This window comes from Euprymna scolopes, chromosome 6 (assembly GCF_053919585.1).
Source record: "Euprymna scolopes isolate OS-2025 chromosome 6, ASM5391958v1, whole genome shotgun sequence".
Lineage (NCBI taxonomy): Eukaryota > Metazoa > Mollusca > Cephalopoda > Sepiida > Sepiolidae > Euprymna > Euprymna scolopes.
This window is the reverse complement of record NC_136487.1, coordinates 10,565,796-10,586,491: the sequence shown is the minus strand read 5'-3', so window position 1 is coordinate 10,586,491 and position 20,696 is coordinate 10,565,796. Positions and strand designations below refer to the sequence as shown.

At 33.6% G+C, this 20,696-nt stretch overlaps 1 protein-coding gene and 1 pseudogene across 3 annotated transcripts in view; one reads left to right on the top strand and one right to left on the bottom strand.

The window, feature by feature from the left end:
- Positions 1-20,696, top strand: part of LOC145277500 (uncharacterized protein C8orf76 homolog) — an 83,000-nt gene that overhangs the window by 31,135 nt on the left and 31,169 nt on the right. The window contains exons 1-2 of one of the 3 annotated variants that reach the window (XM_080128891.1): positions 9,356-9,492; positions 16,944-17,061. In XM_080128891.1, the coding sequence (XP_079985017.1) occupies positions 16,960-17,061 (102 nt within the window). In that variant the 5' untranslated portion in view covers positions 9,356-9,492; positions 16,944-16,959. Of the gene's footprint in view, positions 1-9,355; positions 9,654-16,943; positions 17,062-20,696 lie in introns of those variants that run through there. The other 2 variants (XM_080128892.1, XM_080128893.1) reach the window with 2 other exon arrangements.
- On the bottom strand, positions 18,598-18,735 carry LOC145278490 (U2 spliceosomal RNA; annotated as a pseudogene).

Genomic DNA, 20,696 nt, shown 5'->3' with positions numbered 1-20,696 from the left:
TATATATATATATATATATATATATATATATATATATATATATGTATGTATGTATGTATGTATGTATGTATGTATGTATATAGTCATCATCCACAGACAGACTGTTTCATTGTATCAGACACCTCTTCAATGTGGCTAGACTAGCACCCATCCCAAACCAGAGATCGAACCTACAACCATCTAGTTGATAGTTGGCAGTTCTATCCCCTGGCCCATGGGATCAGCGTTCGCAAACAATATCTTGTTATATAAATACTAACAGGTGGCACCCAGTGTTGTCCAGTCATAAAATACGATATTTTAATTTATGCAGATTTCATATTTTTTTTTACATAGGAATCACCACTTATCAAGGCCCGGAAGCCACTCGGGTATAAGGGTTATTGTGTGTATAGTAATCAATGGGATAATATCGTAGTAATAGTTGGTATTGGAGATCTGATAAACTGTTTTACTGAAGGGGGCGATTTATCAGGAATTTGTTTATATTGGACTTAAAGACATCCAAGTTGTAGACAGGTGGGAAACAGGAAACAGGAGAGAATTCCACAGGCGTGCACTTCTCAGTAAGAAGCTTTGTTTATGGAATGTATGTTTTGATTTAGGCGCAGATAAAGAGTTGGGGAAATTACTGACAGTGGTTTTAGCTAGACGGGTGTTTATTGTGAAAGATTGGCAAGGCGAGGAACCAGAGATTGGGGCTCGGACGAGCACTTGCCATGGAAATAACGATAAAACAAAGACAGGTTTGCAACGTCTCTTCTGTGGGAGAGAGATTGCAGGAAAGAGAAAAGGGCATCCCCACTAAGCCACAAAGTCTATTTTGTACTTTGTCAAGGCAGGATAGGCTGTTTTTAGCAGTTCCTGCCCAGATGTGGCAACAGTACTCCATCCTTGGACGTACTTGGTTTTTATACAGATAGAGAATTGCATCAGTAGTGAGATATCTTCTGCAGTGGTAGGAGGACCCTACGATTTTCCCAGTGGCCCGGGCAACAGAATTGATATACGTGTTCCATTTCAGTAAAGGTCAAACCCAGGAGCTTGTCAAACCCAGGAGCTTGTCAAAACATGGAGCCTCCCCAAGATGAGAGCCATCCATTTCAATTGATGCTAGATGAGGAACAGAGCGTTGATGATGTAAAGGTAGGAGCTTGGTTTTAGATGCATTAAAAGTAACCAGCCATCTCTTCCCCCACTGTACTACACGCTCAAGATCAGAAGAGAGAGAATCAAAGAGAGATTTGTCATTTACGCCCTTTGATGTGTTGCCATAGATGGTCGTTTCATCAGCATAGATGTCAACGAATGATTTAAGTATGTGTTTTTTGGGAGATCATTGATGTAGATCAGGAAGAGAGTTGGGCCCAGGATGAACCCCTGGGGAACCCCAGCATTAATAATGTGGGCCTCTGATTTCTGCCCATCAACCACTACTCTTATGAGCCTATCAGAGAGAAATGATTTAATGATTGAGAAAACATTTCCAGTTATACCGTAGCTGGAAATCTTGTCATACCTTATCAAAGGCCTTTGATATGTCAAAAGCAATTGCCCTAGAAAGGAAGCCCTTGTCAAGAGATTCACTAATCCTATGAGATATAACTGTTAGCACATTAGCTGTAGATCTAGCAGAACGGAAACCATATTGCATGTCACGAAGGAGGTTATTTCTGCTCAGATGGTTGACTACTTCTTTATTTAATATGGATTCCAGCAACTTACTCATGACACACTATTGGTCTGTACTGAGAGAGAGATGACTTATCACCTGAGTTCTTAAAGGCATACTGACGAGGTTTTCCAGGGTGTTGGAAAGCACTTCTTATTATTATAGAGTCAATTCTCTATCGATTATAGCATATTATATTGTACCCAATATATAATAATAATTTCAAAAATAATTAAAAAAAAATATGACTTGAGTGCCACCAGCTAAAATCAAAACTGAAAATAAAACTCATAATGATCCAGCCTGAGTCATTACCATTTGAACTATCATTAGTTGGATAAGAAATAGCAAAAAATGAACTAACCTTAATATATATATATATATATATATATATATATATATATATATATATATATATATATATATATATATATTAGTGGCTCAGCGAGGCCACAGGGGAGACAACCGAAACAGCAGAACTGAAGCTGGCCTGCCAGGACATTATATATACAAATATAGGCAAATTTAGGCATATTTTATTGATTGGAAAATATAGTGAGTTTTTTTACCAATTGGCATAAAATTTTAACCATAATATAGTATTATAATCTTCAAAAATCCTGCAAATTTTCTTGTAGGTTTGTCCCAAAGGACCAAAGATATGAGCATTTCAATATTCAATTTAGCTACAAGAATATATATATATATATATATATATATATATATATATATATATATATATATATATATATATATATATAGCTTAATGTGTTAGAAGAAAAGATAGAGTTCAGTTCCATAAGAGGAGACTTATCTCGATAATGCCATTCTACTCTATTACATATATATATATATATATATATATATATATATATATATATATATAGTCGCTGGTGACCCGACCATGAGGCAGGTAGTACTGGGTTACATGGTACCAGTAGCATATGACATGACCTGACGGCGACTAAACTGGTTCCCCCACCAGACTTGTTTGATGAGGAGGGCGGCTAGTCTCCCTGAAGGATTAAAAACAAGACCTTCCAAAGGGCGAATGAACTCTTTTTCTGGGTCAACAGCCAACTAGCACCATGTATATTTGTGTGTGTGTGTGTGTATATGTTTATTGGGGTGGAGAGGGCTCCCGTAAGCCATGGTGAAGGCAACCTTTCTAGGAGAAGCAAATCTCTGATTTAAAAAACCATAAAGCGGAAGACCATTACCCACATTAAGCTGGTCTGCAGTTTAATTCGTTGCTGGCTATCTTGCTCTTGCTTGTTGCTGGATCTCAACATTTTGAACCGAGAGAGATTTAGCTGTCGTACAAAGCTAAGACTCTGTAACATCAGATTTGTATAGATACTCCCTCAGGCATTTGGGCTCATGGATTTTAAATGTCTGAGGGAGTGGCACTCGTCTGACAAGACGTTGCAATCATCATATATATATATTTATACCCCCCAAAAACTTTAACCTTGATGAAGGGGAGACTAAAACTCGCTGCTGTGATTTCAAATGATCTGTAATAACATCAATGTATGAAAACCAAAGATGGGAAATATAGCATATGAGAAATATTCGGAATCAAGTTTCGCCTTGCTGTTATTTCAGATCATTTGAAACCATAGCATCAACTTTTAGTCTTCCCTCCATCAAAACCAGAGGTTTGGGAGAAATATCAGATACTAGCGGGGGGGGGGGGCTTTGCCCGGTTAAAATATGATATTTTAATTTGTCTAGCTTTCTTTTTTATTACAGAGTCGTGATTTCAAAATTTCAAAAAGAAAGTATTTGGGTGCCATCAGTTAGAATTGAAACCGAAAACAAAACTGTAGCATTCAAAGCTGGCGATGTTACCACTGTACCAATGTGACATGCATATGAACTGATTAAAAATTAAAAATTAAATATGAACTAAAATGAATGTACAAAATGTATGATTATTTAAATTTGACCTATTTTTGACCCCTAAAAAACTTTTTTTACAGGCTACATTGCCCAGTCGTAACATACGCTCAAATATGATATTTTAATTCGTCCAGATTTCGTATATATTATTATAGAGTTGTGATTTCAAAAGTAAAAAAAGAAAGTATTTGGGTGCCATCAGCTGGAATCAAAACTGAAAAGAAAACTTTAGCATTCAAAGCTGGTACCAACGTGACACACACATGAACTGATATATATATATATATATATATATATATATATATATATATATGTTGCGGTTTCAAAATCACTGCCTCAATTTTTTCTTTCTTTTTTTGCTGCTGCTGCTGTTCTCTTCGCCTTTCCTTTACCTTAAACGAAGGATGCGATTAGCCAACACGAGTTAAACGTATGAACATATCCGGGTTCAGTGAATAAATTTACTTTCTCTTTCTTTTTTTCATCATCGACGTCACTACGGACGGCGGAATTCAAATATATCAACAAAACGCCAATATTTCAGGCAATGAAATTAATGTTTTAACTCGGCAAAAAAAAAAAAAAAATCCGTCACTCGTTCTAACGTGTACAAAAAATAACTCCAATTGCGTAAAGCAATCTTCTCTTGATTTCCTAACTCTAACTCCTCCTCCTCCTCCTCCTCTTCGTCGTGACTTTTTGCGACCCTCTTTATATACAGACTTTTAATTGTGACAGTGCCATGATTTGCATATCTTTCTTCCCTTCTCCTTTCCTTGTACTCGACAGATTCCGAGTTCAAATGCCGGTAGTTCTTGTGCACATCATTTTTTTACCCCAGTGTTGTAGTTTCACTACATCTAAATAGTATGTTATCATGTAGAAACGTATTCTTGACATGGGACTATTTTCTCCCTACACTGTTTTCTTATTTTGCATACAAATTGTGAAGTAATTATTTTTGGGACATCAGCACGACAGATTTCAATTCGCCATTTTTGTTGTCCAAAAAGTATGCCAAAATGTATGCCAGTGTACCAAATTTTATTCCATCATAAAAACAAATTTCTACAAAAACAATATTTTTACATTTTTATCTAGCAAATAAACATAAAAATACATATGAAAAACCATGTTTATTATTTTTAAAAATCCAACAACGACACTGAAGTTGATGCTTTGCTTCTAAAACAAAATTAACTTTTTTGATTAGTCTCTGTGTGGCGTACTGGGAAAATATTTTTTTCTAATGAATAAAAATGAATAAAACTTATTTTTACAAGAATCTTTATCCATTTACTTAATCCATAAACAAAATTACGTATGAAAAAAACATATTTATTATTTTAAAAAATCCAACAACAGAGCTGAAGTCGATGTTTTGCTTCTAAAACAAAATGAATTTTTTTTTTGATAAATCTCTGTATGGCATACCAGGAAAATATTTTTCTAAGTAATAAAAATATATAAAGTTTATTTTTACAAGAATCTTTATACATTTCTCTAGCCAATAAACATAAACTTTTATATGAAAAACCACATTTATTATTTAAAAAAATCCAACTTATACCATAAAGCTGAAGTTGATGTTTTTGATTCTAAAGCAAACTTTTTGATAATCCATGTGCTCGTATGGGGTCGCCAATTAATAGGAGAGGCAACACCAGACTATAAGTAAAAACCTTTCTATAATAAAAATAAAGAAAAAAACGACAACAGTAAATAGGAATCAATTCAGACACAATGTTTATGTATTAAAATAATATTTTTTTTATTTAACCAATGTAGCTTTATGTGATAGATAGATAGATAGATAGATAGATATGGGATATTGATTACATTTTTTCATTACTTGCAATCTCCTGTGATCATGAAATAAAATTCAATTAAAGCATTTGTGATATTTTACATAGGATAGTTCACAGAGTAAATGTGGTATTATAGTGATTTCTGAAGTGAAAATGATGGACAAATAGTGAAAGAATTGAAAAGAAATGAGTCAAAATGTGGCAAGTTGAAAAAAGGATAGACAGGATGACTACAAAATTAATGGCTGGAAATCCTTCACGATTGTGGCAATTGTTTTTCTATCCATATTTAACAAAACCTGCAAATAAAATGTATCCCATTCCCAGATGTACCATTGACTCTCTAAGCCTAATTTAATTTGTTTTTATTAGTTTTTATGGCAAGGAAAATAAATATTCTAGAGTTCACTTGCCTATTCCATATTACAGATTTTAAAAAGCTTTTCGCACCTATTTGATAAACGGTCCTATGATGCCTATTAGAGACTTCACACTTTAATATCAAAAGATTTAAAATGCTTGGACATTTTTTTTTTCTGGTGCTACTTTGACCTTAGTATTGTCTGATCACCACATCCTCTGAAATATTTCATGCTTCCTTATATTTGGTTTCGTTTTGGCACAAGTGAAAAATTTAGATGAAAATTTTACAACTTTATCAAAACCTTGCATAGAATATATAAAGAGTAAACATTTAGAAGTATTTTAATTTAAAAAAAAAAACTATTTACAGTTCTTTCTAAATCCATTCTGGTTCTTCCTGAGCACTTATTCGATTTTTGATTGAATATGGTTGAGAAGCATGGCATAGTAGATTTTTACTGCAATTTGTGTTCATAATACAAACATGTATTAATGAAAGCAAACTAACAAGTCAAAGAAAATATAATTCAATAAAATATTTATTGTATGTAGAACCGACTATAAAACAGTGTTTACTAAAACATATACAAAGTAAATGTAGGAGGAATGATTGCATGTGTGTGTGTATATATATTGATTGTGCGTGTGTATATATATTGATTGTGTGTGTGTGTGTGTGTGTGTGTCCCCGTGCTTTGGGAATATCTATAGTAGAAACTGAGTATTGAATGTGTGAATGGAAAAAATTTCTTCATTTTAGGATATTGTGTCCTCGTATGTGTGTGTGTGTTTTTTTTTGTTCTTTTTTACACAGTGGTCACGCCTTATCAAGGCCCGGAAGCCACTCAGGGATAAGGGTTATTGCAAGTAGATTACGTTTGTGTGGAGATTTGATGAAGTGTTTACTTAAGGGGGCGGTTCATTAGGAATTTGTTAACGTTGGACTTGAAGACATCCAAGTTGTAGTCAGGTGGGAAGCAGGCAGACGGAACAGAGTTCCACAGGTGTGCAGTTCTAAGAAAGAAGCTTTGTTCATGGAATCCACATTTTGATTTAGGCACAGATAAAGAGTGGGGGAAATTTTTGACAGTAGATTCAGCTAGACGGGTATTTTTCATGAAAGATTGGCAAGGGGGGGACCAGAGATTGGAGTTCAGACGAGCACCTGCTATGGAAATAACGATAAAACAAGGATAGGCTCAGAACGTCTCTTCTGTGGGAGAGAGGTTGCAGGGTAGAGAAAAGGGAATCCCCCACTAAGCCACAAAGTCTATTTTGTACTTTGTCAAGGCAGGATAGGCTGTTTTTAGCAGTTCCTGCCCAGATGTGGCAGCAGTACTCCATCCTTGGACGTACTTGACTTTTATACAGATAGAGAATTGCATCAGTAGTGAGATATCTTCTGGAGTGGTAGGAGGACCCTACGATTTTCCCAGCGGCCCGGGCAACAGACTTGATATACGTGTTCCATTTCAGATCAGGAGTAAAGGTCAAACCCAGAAGCTTGTCAAAACACGGGGCCTCTCCCAGACGAGAGCCATCCATCCCAAATTATGCCAGATGGGGATCAGAGCGTTGATGATGTAAGGATAGGAGTTTGGTTTTAGATGCATTAAAGGTAACCAGCCACGTCTTCCCCCACTGAACCACGCGCTCGAGATCAGAGGAGAGAGAATCAGAGAGAACTTTGTCATTTATAGCCTTTGATGTGTTGCCGTAGATGGTCGTGTCATCAGCATAGATGTCAACGAATGATTTAAGTATGTATTTAGGGGGGTCATTTATGTAGATCAGGAAGAGAGTTGGGCCCAGGATTGACTCCTGAGGGACTCCAGCTGATTTTTGTCCATCGACCACTACTCTTATGAGCCTATCGGAGAGAAATGATTTAATGATTGAGAAAATATTTCCAGTTATACCATAGCTGGAAATCTTGTGAAGTAGGCCCTTATGCCATACCTTGTCGAAGGTATTTGATATGTCAAGAGCAATTGCCCTAGAAATGATGCTTTTGTCAAGAGATTCACTAATCCTGTGGGATATAACCGTCAGCACATCTGCGGTAGATCTTGCAGAGCGGAAACCATATTGTGTGTCACTAAGAAAGTTGTTTCTGCTGAGGTGGTTGACTATTTCTCTATTTAATATGGATTCCAGCAACTTACTCATAACACACAGGAGACTTATTGTGTGTGATGGTGGTAGCATCGATCAGCCTGATTAGGAAGAGAGAGAGTATAAGTTTGTGAGAGAAAGAGAGTGAGCAAGGCAGTGCAATGTGCTTCCCTTTTTATTAGGCTGAAGTCCTGACTGTCTTCTGGCATCATGACAATGAGAGATAAATCGAGTTTAGTGACATGTATTCTTGAACAGTTCACCAAATTAAAAAAAGAATACTACGGAAGATAAATTTTGTACGTTGTTATTATGGAGAAGGTCCTCTTTTTAGATAACTATATGTGTTTTACGATCTTGCCAGTCGAACGTAGATAAAAATTTAGTTTACTACCTTAAAAACTTGGAATAGCTGGAAAATGGTTTCATTTTGGGGAATGACAAAGTAAGGGAGATAATCTATCTCAACTTAATTTTAGATTTGCATGCAACAATTTACAGTATATTTCGACGTATAGGATGACCCTTAAGGTAAAAAAAAAAAAATCATCTTTAAAAACCAATATTTCAAAAGATACTGGGTGTTGCAATCTCTAGCTTAGGCTAAACAAAAATGTTTTTGCGATTTAACAGTCGTCTTATACAACCGATATATGATAACTTGGAGCTAATGCAGAGAGTGAGAGTGAGTGACTGAGTGAGTGACTGATCCGGCGATCCGCGCTATTTTTTAAATCGTATTTCCGAGTTTAATTAAATTTTTATATGTTCTTTATTCAATTGTAAGGTTAAAGTACAGAATAGGTGCATAACACCCTCCCCTTCCCTCCCATGTTAAGAATGGCTTTTTAAATAATAACGTTATTATTTCAGCACGGATCACTCTCTGCATAATTACCCAAATTTTAATAAAGTTATCAGTACTCATGCAAAGAGTGCCGTGCTGAAATAATAACGTTATTATTTAAAAAGCCATTCTTAACATGGGGAGGGGAGGGTGTTTTGTACCTCTGTACTTTAACTTTACAATTGAATAAAAAAAACATATCATAAAACTTTAATTATATTGGAAATACGATTTAAAAAGATAGCGCGGATCACTCTCTGCATTAGCACCATTTATTTTAACACAAACTTCAAGATCTTTAATTGTCCCTCCATGTTTCGAGTGAAGTTCTTAAAAAATGGAGAAAAAAAAAATGTTCACAATAAATAAATGCACAAGTGTCGAAATACCTTCTAATTTGAATTTATTTTCTGTAAATTAAGGGACAAGCTTTATAAAGCACCGCTTTAAATTAGTAGACGATTAATTAACGTCATAGTAAGCCACCATTTTGAGTAAAAAAAACTACAGAGTCATTAAATTAACCTCAAAGAGAAGATGGACCTCTTACTACTGAATGGACAGACGACAGAAACAAAGCCACTCCTGCCGGACTGATTGTTGAGGACGTATCCTGGATGAACTAATCTATGATTCATATTTAGTCACGTAGAGTTACGCCCCTTACCGGAAGTGACGGCCTTTTTAAAAGTAGAACAACAACACGAACACATGGCGGTCAAAGTTTAAGCATTTGTTTCCCTCGTTTCTGTCATCCTCATCTTCTTGCTACGGTTGTGCAGGTAACTTTGTCTCTTTTAGTGGGGCAGACTATCTCAATATTCCATAAGAATCTTTCACTTAGTGATACAAGCACCAAGTGAAAGATTGTTTCAGCAATCTGCCCCACTATTGTATGAAATCAATCTTCGTATAGTTAACCATTGGAGTAAGACACAATATGGTACGTATGCACTTTTGTTATCGTGCTGAAATAATAACGTTATTATTTAGAAAGCCATTCTTAACATGGTGAGGGGTGGGCGTTTTCTAACTATTCTCTACTCTCACTTTACAATTTAATAAAGAAAAAGCTATTGTAAAACTTGAATTTAACTTGAAAATACTATTTTTAAGAAAAATAGTGCGGTAACAAAAGTGCATAAACACCCACAATGCTGTTTTAGCTGACGACAACATTAAAACAGCACGGACGCACGTTAACAAAAAAATAAAATAAAATAAAATAACCCATAGTAATTTTATTCTCTCAATTTTAAATATTTTCGATTTCACAATAAATTTATTTAATTTAAGAATCAAAGTTTATTGTTTACTTCCGGTTATCATTTCAGGTGCTAGTGCACTTTCTGATCCACGCTATTTTTTTTAATCGTATTTCCAAGTTTAATTAAAGTTTTTTATGTTGTTTTTTTTATTCAATTGTTAGGTTAAAGTATAGAATAGGTACAAAACACCCTCCCCTCCTCATCTTAAGAATGGCTTTTTAAATAACGTTATTTCAGCACGTATCAATAAGTGCACTGCACTAGTACCTCATTTCATTGTATGGATGACCAATTTACGATTATAATTGTTAAAAGATTGCCAATAAAAAACATGGTTAAAATGAAAATAATCTGTTTTATAATTAGAAAGGTTTGATTTTTTTTGTAGTAAATTTGTTTCAATATTTGGTACTCATGTAGACTTATTGATCCGTGCTGAAATAATGACGTTATAATTTAGAAAGCCATTCTTAACATGAGGACGAGAGGGTGTTGTTGTGCACTGTGCAGTCTGCAGTACTGCAGTGCAGCCAGTGTGTCAGAATTTTTTTGGAATTTTTGACACCCTTAACACAAAACTGCGAATAAAATATACAAAACTCGTAATTTCTCTTTTTAAAGTGGTTTAATTTCTTTATGGAATATACTTCCAAAGTTTGTTTTTTTTTAAATAGAAATATTATTTATTTTATTTTATTTTTTAAACAGTGTTTACCAAGTGCCTACGCGCGCTCATGTAGCCATTTTTTTTTTTTTTTTTTTTTTTTAACGTAATAAAATGAATTGAATTTTATGAGTTAATTTTTTTTTCAATTTAAAAATCTGTCAAAATTTTTCTTTGACATTTCTTCTCGACATCAAATACTGATTTGCAGGTTTAATGTGAAATTTTATGCTCTCTCCAATAAACCGGATATAATATTCCAGACAAACTTTTTTTTTTTTTTTTTAATTCACTCCCCCCCCCCATTTTGAAATGTCTATTAAAATGAAAATAATTAATTTTCTCACCCCAGATTTATATATCACAAATTGAAGATAAAAGATCAGTAAATAAAATAATCTAATTTAAAACAAAACAACAAAGAATAGTTTTGTGCAAATTTACCTGTCAAGTCAAAACTTTTTTTTTTTTAACTACGTTGATTTTTTTTTTTTTTTTTTTTTAAGTGAAACCTCACATTTTTTTTTTAATTGTCCTGAAAAGATTGAATACTTACAATTTTTTCTGCTTCATTCAATGTTTTTTTTTTTTTTTTTTTTTTTTAGATTAAAAAAAAAATCACTCCATAAAGAAGAAATAAAATATATTAAATCAAAAACTCCTGTATTTCTTTAAGAGAATTTAAAAAAAAAAAAAAAAATGGAAAATGAAAATCGGTCGAGTGGAATTTTTTTTTAACGGCAAAAACTGATAAGGGAATGTGATCATTTTTCAAGTTACATATGACTAATTTTTGTTTACAGCCAGCAATAGAAAAGGGGATTAATTCTGGCACTTAAGGCCACCGAAGTTCTCAACTCAAATAAAAGGAGACATTTGTCTCCTTTTATTCCAGTTGTGAACAATTTAAAGTCGCAGTATTTTTTAACTTGTAATGTTTTCAAATGGATTTTCTTTCCTGTGAATTTCAAAGGTATTATAACATTTAATCATGAACAAATTAGTCAATGTGGTGATGCCAGCGAAAAATGTTTGCACTACTAATACAAAGACATTTTTAATGATACATCTGACATTTTAAGCAGTGTGACATGATTGTGGTTTAATCACCAACCAACAGACATGTCCAAAATGTGATGTGATTCCTAGACGTTGTATGAACCTGCAATGTCGATGTATTGTTGGGCTTGCCCAAAGTGTAGGAAGAGACAAATATTAGAGCAGGATTGTTCTTTGAAATCAGCAAACACGTTAATCCAGATGGAAGATATCGGGAAGAGCAATGGGTTCTTGGTATGGTCGAGCGAGAAACAAATGTGACCATAATGGTGCCAGACAACAATAGAGATGCTGAAACCCTGCTGCCAATAATTCAGAAGTATGTGACCAGGAACCAGGGTAATGACAGATGATTAGCGTGCATATAGTAACTACCCAATCATGAGGGGGTAAACCGCAACTATACCTTCACAAATCCGAATGACCCTACCATTTATGCAAATCGCATTGAAGGTAGCTGGAGTATCTGCAAAGCTAAATTCAGAGCTATGCGAGGTACTAATCCAGCAAACTTCAATAGTTGAAATTTCTCTGGTGGCGCCTGTTACAAACAGCCACCTCGACATCAAATACTGTTTTATTATTCTGTTAGTAATATAGAGTATATGTTTGATTGGCATGTTCTGACTGAACAGGAATCCACCAAAACCCAGTATTAAAATCAGTCTGGAGAGATTCTTTCCTTGGCCGAGGGCGGAGAGAGTGACATGTGATGGCGGAATAGTTACTACACTGCGATCCGATCTCGGAAGCAGAGAAAAAACCCACTACGGATTTCATCACCCACGGAAAGAGAGAAAGGAAGAGAGAGGAAAAGAGAAACAGAACTAGGGAGTTGAAAAACGTTTGATCAACGTTAGCACCAAACACCTCCCACCTCCTCCAATATGAAGGCAAGTGACAGGTCGTATTGGTCAATGCACGTAGTGACCGCATTTGTGCCAAGAAGCAGAAAGGAATCAGAATACGATTTCGTCAATTCTATTTTTAGAGTCAAGGGGCGAAACAAAGAAAGAAAAAATAATTCTCTTGTGTGCGAGTAGTTTTGACCAAAAGTCCAACCGTGTAAAACGTGTTTCTGGACAGCCAAAGCGATATGTCACATTTCCGAAGTTGGCAAAGACGGAGAAAAAAAAAAAGATACCTAAATTAATCCCTCGATAAAGCTATTTTGGATAACCCAAAACGGATGCCGACAGGCATGTTTAAAAAGAAAAGAAACAAATCGAAAAATCTGCAAAGTCATCGTTTGGAACTTATGTCTCCCACGCGGAACTGGAATGTGTCGCATGCCGTTGAAAGACTGAATTTGGTGATTGAAACTTTCTTCCCTCACAAGAGAATTTACTTGGATTAACTGTAGCAATTACAAATTGTCAATAGAAAAGAATTGAACTGTAAGTGCAAAAAAAAAAAAAAACTTTACTTTCTTTCTCTGTCGAACTGGAAATCGGACTTTTCCTCGTGTGGACTCGTTGCTGCCATTTACCTTTGGTCTTTCTGTTATTGGATTCTCTTTCAGTTAGTATATTAAAAATATTCCCCAATCCCATTAGCTTTGAATATATTTGTTTTTGTTAAACCTTCTTTCCCCTTATTTAATAAATTTAGTTTTATATGATTTGAAAGTGTTTGTTTCGATATCTCTTGCAAATCTTATCGTGTTCGATTTTTGTGTTTATTTTGCATCTGCCTGTCTCACAGAAAATAATTGTTGTTTTATTTGTTTCAAACCTTTTTTGTATAAAAAAAGAAAAATTGAACCCAATCTGGGACCTATGAACATATCCCTACTGCAGAAGATTTATCTGCCTATGATAAGCGTTTGCTATCCATAAATGCCCACCCATATCCCTGTGTTTGCATTTTATTGTTATATCTAAATATTGCCCCGGCCCGTATGTAATACGCCGAATAAAGAACAATCACTTTATTTACTTTATTGGATACAGTGTTTTTAATGAATTTTGAGTAAGAAAGACAAACGTTCAGAAGCATACATATATATATATATTATTTATAGGCACCTCCAAAAGTCACCACAGAATTACCCCCCCTATATGTAAAACGATGTAACTTTATTATAAATTAATATCATTAATATAACTTTTGTACCATTTAAAAGAAGGGCAAAATAAACTAGTAATAATTTTTGAAAAAATTTTCCATCATACGAAAATAATGAAATTGTGAAACGAAAATCGTGTTTACATAATTGGCGCTTTAAAATAACATTCCCATGTAGTAAGCATTTCGAACGTGAAAAGATACCCGTGTTTAATAAATCTAGCAAAAATCAACTAATGGTCACATTTTCGTGAAATTTTCGATACTTATCCATTTTAGAATGAAATTACATATAAAATGCAGTTTCCGTAAAATATACGAGGGGAAATATTTTTTTTAGTACGTGTCCCCACCCCCTATTTATTTTTTCGAAATTTGAACAAAATACATTTAAATCTATCGACATTTCTATTTATTATGAAACATAATAGAGTTCAAATAAGTAAAACATATTTTTTTTAATTTAAATACACGTATTGAACAAAAATTTACCTTGAAGTAGCAAGGGAAAAAATGAGATAAATTTTATGTTTTTTTTAATATAGCGTTTTTTCAAATTAATATATACTATAATCAGTTGAATTGTCAAGAAAAAGAAACTTTGTAAACATTAATTAGTTTTTAAAAGATTAAAACAATATTTCATTATTTCAAAATGTTCCGTTACAACATAGATTTTTATTGAGTTTAATTTTTTTTTAAAATATTAAGTTTTCATATAAACATGGCTCTTGTCAACTAGTTTATATCCAGATTAAAACCGATTTGAAAATATTATTGCACAAATATTAAGCATTTTGTAGGCTCCCCTCATATTTTGTTTGTCTCTTTTTATTGAACAAAATATGGAAGCTGTAGCTAACCAAATGAACATTCAGTAAAACTGTATTTCATATTATAAACATTTGTATATTAAATATTATTAATCATTAAACTGTGTAAATCTTAAAACCTAACAAAATTATAACAAAGATTAATTATTAATTGCAGTTTGTAGATTGGTTAGTTGTTTTTGTTTTACGGCATATCAACCCTTTTCAGGTTATTTAATGCCGAATCCAAAGATTTTGAAGAAAGATTTTTTAATAGAATATATTTGTTGTTTTCAAGTCAGTTACTATTTAACCCATAGTTGGGACCCTAACAGGTACTACCACTCCAGGTCAGAGTGGACCTTGGAGCAATAGTAATTATAGGGTGGCTCCACACTCCCCAAAGCCCGCAAGCTGGGGCCTCACCACTGGATATAGTTGAAGGTCATATCCAGGACCGCAGTTTGAAAAAGATAAACAGAGGTTTTAAAAAATCATTGTCACTTGCTTTTCCATAGTTCGTATAGTTAACACAAGTCTGACGTCACGGAATCATACTTTCTTTTTTTCACATTGTTTTGGAGGAACCTAATTATTCTGAAAAATACATTTCATGAAAACACTTTCATTATAAAATGTTCACGTTGTTTGATTAAAAGTTCTATTTAGGTTTGAATTAAAAACAAATTGAAACCTCTAATGTTTGATAAAGTTTATGTGTCTATATTAAATTTTAATATTAAAGTTTTACTATTTAAATGAATGTTAAATCAAACTAAAACCATCTGATAAATTTTATTAATTGATTAAAAAGTTCTAATAAAGATTATTTACATTTTAACAATACTTTTTTTATTAGCAATCTTTTTTTAACAATTATAATAGTAAATTATGTACGCTTTGGTCTTCCATACGATGAAACTTTATCCCATGATAACCGGAAGTAAGCAATAAACCTTAATTCTTAAATTAAACCAATTTAAGATAATGTTTTGCTTGCTGCTTATTTAAAATTAAAATTAAACTTCTTTTCAAAACAAAAATGCAGGAAAATCTGCAATTGTGTAGTTTAGTTGCATAAATTATTTGACAGACAAAAAATCATAAGGCTAAAATAAAACCAGAAAAAATTTCATTTTTATTATTTTTTTCATCATTTTTATTAGGTTAAATGTACGATATTCGATGCCGCCATATTGCTTTTAAAATTTGGCCTGTCTAAGGTTTGACAGATTGGCCTTTTTAAGGCCAAATTTGGCCTTTTTTATGCTCTTTAATGGAACCCTGTTTTTGGACGCCATATTTTTTTTGTAATGCAAAAGCGTAAAAAAGCCAGATTTGGCCTTAAAAAGGCCGATCTGTCAAATCTTAGAAAGGACAAATTTTAAAAGCAATATGCCGGCCTTGAATGTCATACATTTAGCCTAATAAAAAATGATTAAAAAATAATAAAAATGAATTTTTTTTGTGGGGGGGAGGGTATTTCAGCCTTTGGGTCTAATGTGTTTTATATAAAAATAAATAGTTTTTATGATTTGTCTGTCAAATAATTTACGCTACTAAACTACATATTTACTGGGAAAATCTTTTAAAAACTTTATGATGTACGTACTCCATCGCGCAATGAAAACGTCATATTCCAAAAATCACATAAATTAAATGTCTCATTAGCCACTAACTTATATATGAAAATTGATCCTTACTCTAAAATCTTAAATATTATTTTTGATACTTATGCAGAGAAGTCACTGTGCTGAAATGTTATTTAGAAAGCCATTCTTAGCATGGGGATGGGAGAGTGTTTTGTAACTATTCTGTACTTTCATCTAACAATTTAATAAGAAAAAAATGGGGGTGGACGTTTAGGACCCACCCACCTCTAAATTCCACAATTTACATTTTTTTTTTCTTTTTTCATATTAATCTCATTGATTACAAATTTAATTTCAGAGTAAAAAAAAAAAAGTGTATTAAAATTCATCTAATTGGCCTAGAATGTCTTTTTATTTATTTTTATTAATTCGGATGAGTGCATGCATCAAGCCAGTTGCATAGAAACAAGTTTAAGCACTTTCATTTTGACGTTGAATAGTAAATGTTGTTAACTATGTCTCCTCTGAAAAGAAATTGTACAACAAAATATTAATCTCCATATTTCTTTTCGATTCTCTATTTTTTTTTTTTTTTTTTTTTTCACTCTTGAACATTTCAATACTACTTTCAAGTGTTTTCTTTTTTTGGGGAGGAGGGAGGGGGTCACTCTTGAACATTTCTCATTACCAAACACTATGCGGATATGAAAATTAAAAGTGTGATAGACATTTTTTCTGTTTAAAAGAAAATTTTTATTTTTTCTATTTCAGATTCCTTTAAATAATAATGGAACTGGGGTTAAATTTTGATGATGCGTTTTATGAGGCCAGCACAAAACAAGAAAAACCTCCTCCAACGTCTTATAATGCAAAATTCTGTTCATTGTTGGTGAGTTTCATTGAAGCCACAAATGTTTTATCAGTTTTCATTTTATAAAACTTCAACACAGATGCTGCTAAGCGTGCATCTCACATTTCTGGTGACGTTGACAATAATGCAGAAAATTGCCCATCTGTGAATATCCGGGGAACGCTGTAAATTTAATATTTCCAGGAAACTTTCTCTTTTGGGGGAAGTTGGCTCAACTCATTCAGTGAATTTCAGAAGCAGTTTTATTTCCTCATGCCTTGATTGTATGCAATTTTGCCACTTAATAAAAAAAGGGTTATTTTTCAAAAAACACTTTTTTAATTTTAATGATTTTTTTTTTTTTTTTTTTTTTGCCCCGCAATTTTCTATTTTATCTTTCGACTTGTTAATTTTAGTCTAATTCATAAATCTCTTTTCTGGCCCTGTTGGTGGAGCATTAAAATACACCAACTGCCCCCCCCCCTCCAGAGAGTAAAAGTCCCTTAATAGGGCCACCTATTGACCGTGGATGACAACTTGTAATGCCTAACGACAGGATCCTAGTGGTTGAGCAGCAGATCATGTTCAAGGTCCTATTAGGACATTAGATGCAACACACCACTTTGGCCCTTTTGGAAAATACACTCGTGCTCCCCACATTAGACAATAAACTGATTTAGTAAGAGGTGGTTGAAGGGTCAATCAACTTGCTAAAGAATGGATAAAACACGACTGGAAGACTAACATCTTTTCTAGAAAAGATGAAGTAAACACGGGTGCTTGAGTCCATCAGCTTTTAAAAAGCAATACACAACAGAGAACCTCTGGAGGAATATCTATCCTTATTAGAAATAATATCCCACAAAGCAAAATAGATCTAAAAACTAATATTCAAGCCATTGCTACAGCAGCCACACTACACAGAACTATAAATATCTGCACCAGCTACATCCCACCCCAGGATCTATTGGATCCTGAGGTGGGATGAGCTGAACAAAATAATAAATCAGTTACCCGATCCCTTCTTACTGTTAGGTGACTTCAATAGTCACAACGATATATGGGGATCTGCATACTTGAATAAGAAAGGAAAAAATCTTGAAAAAATTAACGACAATAACTTGTGTATATTAAACAATAAATCCAACACATACCTTCATTCCACCTCAGGCACCTACTCAGCATTAGATTTATCTTTGTATGATCCTACTATCCTCACGGACTTTAACTGGAAGGTTCTAGAAGATTCATGGGGTAGTGACTATTTTCCAGTGGTCTGAAAGAAACAAAAATCCATCTCCTTCAATGGAAAATGAAAAAAGCAAATTGGGAGGAATATAAACAAGGCCGATAGCCATTAGTCGCATGCTCTCATGTAATGAATGAATGCGTGAATGTAGGATTGACATGAAATTCTTAAAGATAAAATGACTGAAAAATGGGCTGAAATGACTTAAATAAAAAGTAAATGACTTAGAATGACTTTAATGAACGTAAGGATGAATTGAATCCTTCAAAAACAACTTGAATGATCTGGAGAATGACTTGAATGGCTTTGAGACTGACTGGTTGTAAAGTGGGTGATCATTTTACATTAAATTAATACAGAAAAGTGATCCCCCACTTTATATCACAAAGTTAAAAACATAAGTACAGCATGTAGTAAGAACAGATACTACACTTTAATCTTGGCCAAAAGGCCAAGAAAAGGGTATTTATTTGCTCCCCCACCGAGCAAATTAGGCACAAGGCCGATTTTTAATGTGAGGAGTAATGGGGAAATGGGGACCAACTCCTCGGAGAGTAGGGGATCTGGATAGTGATAATTGGTATGAAGGGTTTCCCCTACATTGACCAAGGTCTTATATGTGAGGTTGCCCCCACATATGGTCTTGCAGTATCTGCCGGAACAGATACTACACTTTGATCTTGTTTATATAATTTATTTTGTGAAAATGAAAATTACAATCAAGATAATTCAATGTAAAATCAAAATAAATTAAAAATAAAATTACAATTTACAAAACAAATTTAGGCACAAGGCCCTATAAGAAGTGGGAGGGGGAGTGTTTCAAGGTCTTTGTTGCTACAGTGAAAATGGGGTCTTAGGCGACTTTACTCTTGACTGGCAACATTTACCACAATACCTCATTCACTCTGTGGACTCTAAACTAACTAATGAAAACTCCAGCGTTTAAAAGCTTAAAAAGCTGAGAACAGCATCTATTAACAACAGACCTTTGATCTTAACCAAAAAGGCCAAGCACAAAAGTGTTACCGATGGACCGACGGAGTGACTTATAGTCGCTTGCATGCGACTAATAACTAGAATCCTTCAAAAACAACTTGAATGATCTGGAGAATGACTTGAATGGCTTTGAGACTGACTGGTTGTAAAGTGGGTGATCATTTTACATTAAATTAATACAGACAAGTGATCCCCCACTTTATATACAAAGTTACAAACATAAGTACAGCATGTAGTAAGAACAGATACTACACTTTGATCTTCATATTTAATTTATTCCGTTTAAAGAAAAAAATTTCAATCTTGGCCAAAAGGCCAAGAAAAGCTTAAAAAGCTAAGAACAGCATCTATTAACAAACAGAACTTTGATCTTAACCAAAAAGGCCAGGCACAAAAATGTTACCGACAGACTAACCGACGGACTGAGTTATAGAGTCGCTTGCACACGACTAAAAATGCCAAGAAAAACTCTAAGGAGGAAAACCTAAATAAATCTATAGAATACTTTTCTTAAACATTATTAGCCATTGCACATGAATGTATACCTAAAAGTAGCAGAACTAACAAACAACAAAGGCCCTGGTTTAATGACGAACACTAAAAAGAAATTCGCCTAGCTGCTTTACGAAAATTCAACTCCCAACCAACAAAGTACAATCTAAACCTTTTTAAGCAAAAAAGAGCAATAGCTCGTAAAGTTTTCAGAAGCAAAAAGGTCAGCATGAAAAGATTTTATAAATAAAATAAACTCAAATACAAACCCCAAACATGTGTGGAACATGGAAAGGAAAATTTGGGGCAAAAACTTACTCTCCCCTTTAAATCATTTCCTACAAAAAATAAGACAAAAAATATAGCGAATCTTGCTGAAGCTTTTCAAAACAATTCCTCCAGTAAAAATTACACTCATTTCTTCCAAAAGGCAAAACAAGATGCAGAAAAAAAAACAAATTTCAACTTAAACAACAAAGAAGAATACAACTATCCTTTTACTAAAAATGAACTCCTAAAAGCCATAAATGAAGCAAATAATACAGCTACTGGTGCGGATGAAATACATTGAGTTTCTAAAACAATTTCCTCCCAAATTGGTAACAAATCTTTTAAACACTCAACAAAATATAGTTCAAGGGAAAACTATCCAATAGCTGAAAACATGCTATCGCGATCCTCATCCCTAAGCCAGAGAAAGACGATTCAAATCCACAAAATTTTAAATGAATTGCATTAACAAGTTGTCTTTGCAAAATGTTCAAAAGAATGATAAACAATTGAACTGGTATTTGGAAACCAATGGCTCAATTGCCAACAAACTAAGTGGTTTTAGAAACAAAAGCGGAACAATGGACAACATAATCCAATTGAAGACCTTTATCAAAGAAGCTTTCATTAAAAAAAGAACATGCAATAGCTATCTTTTTTTATT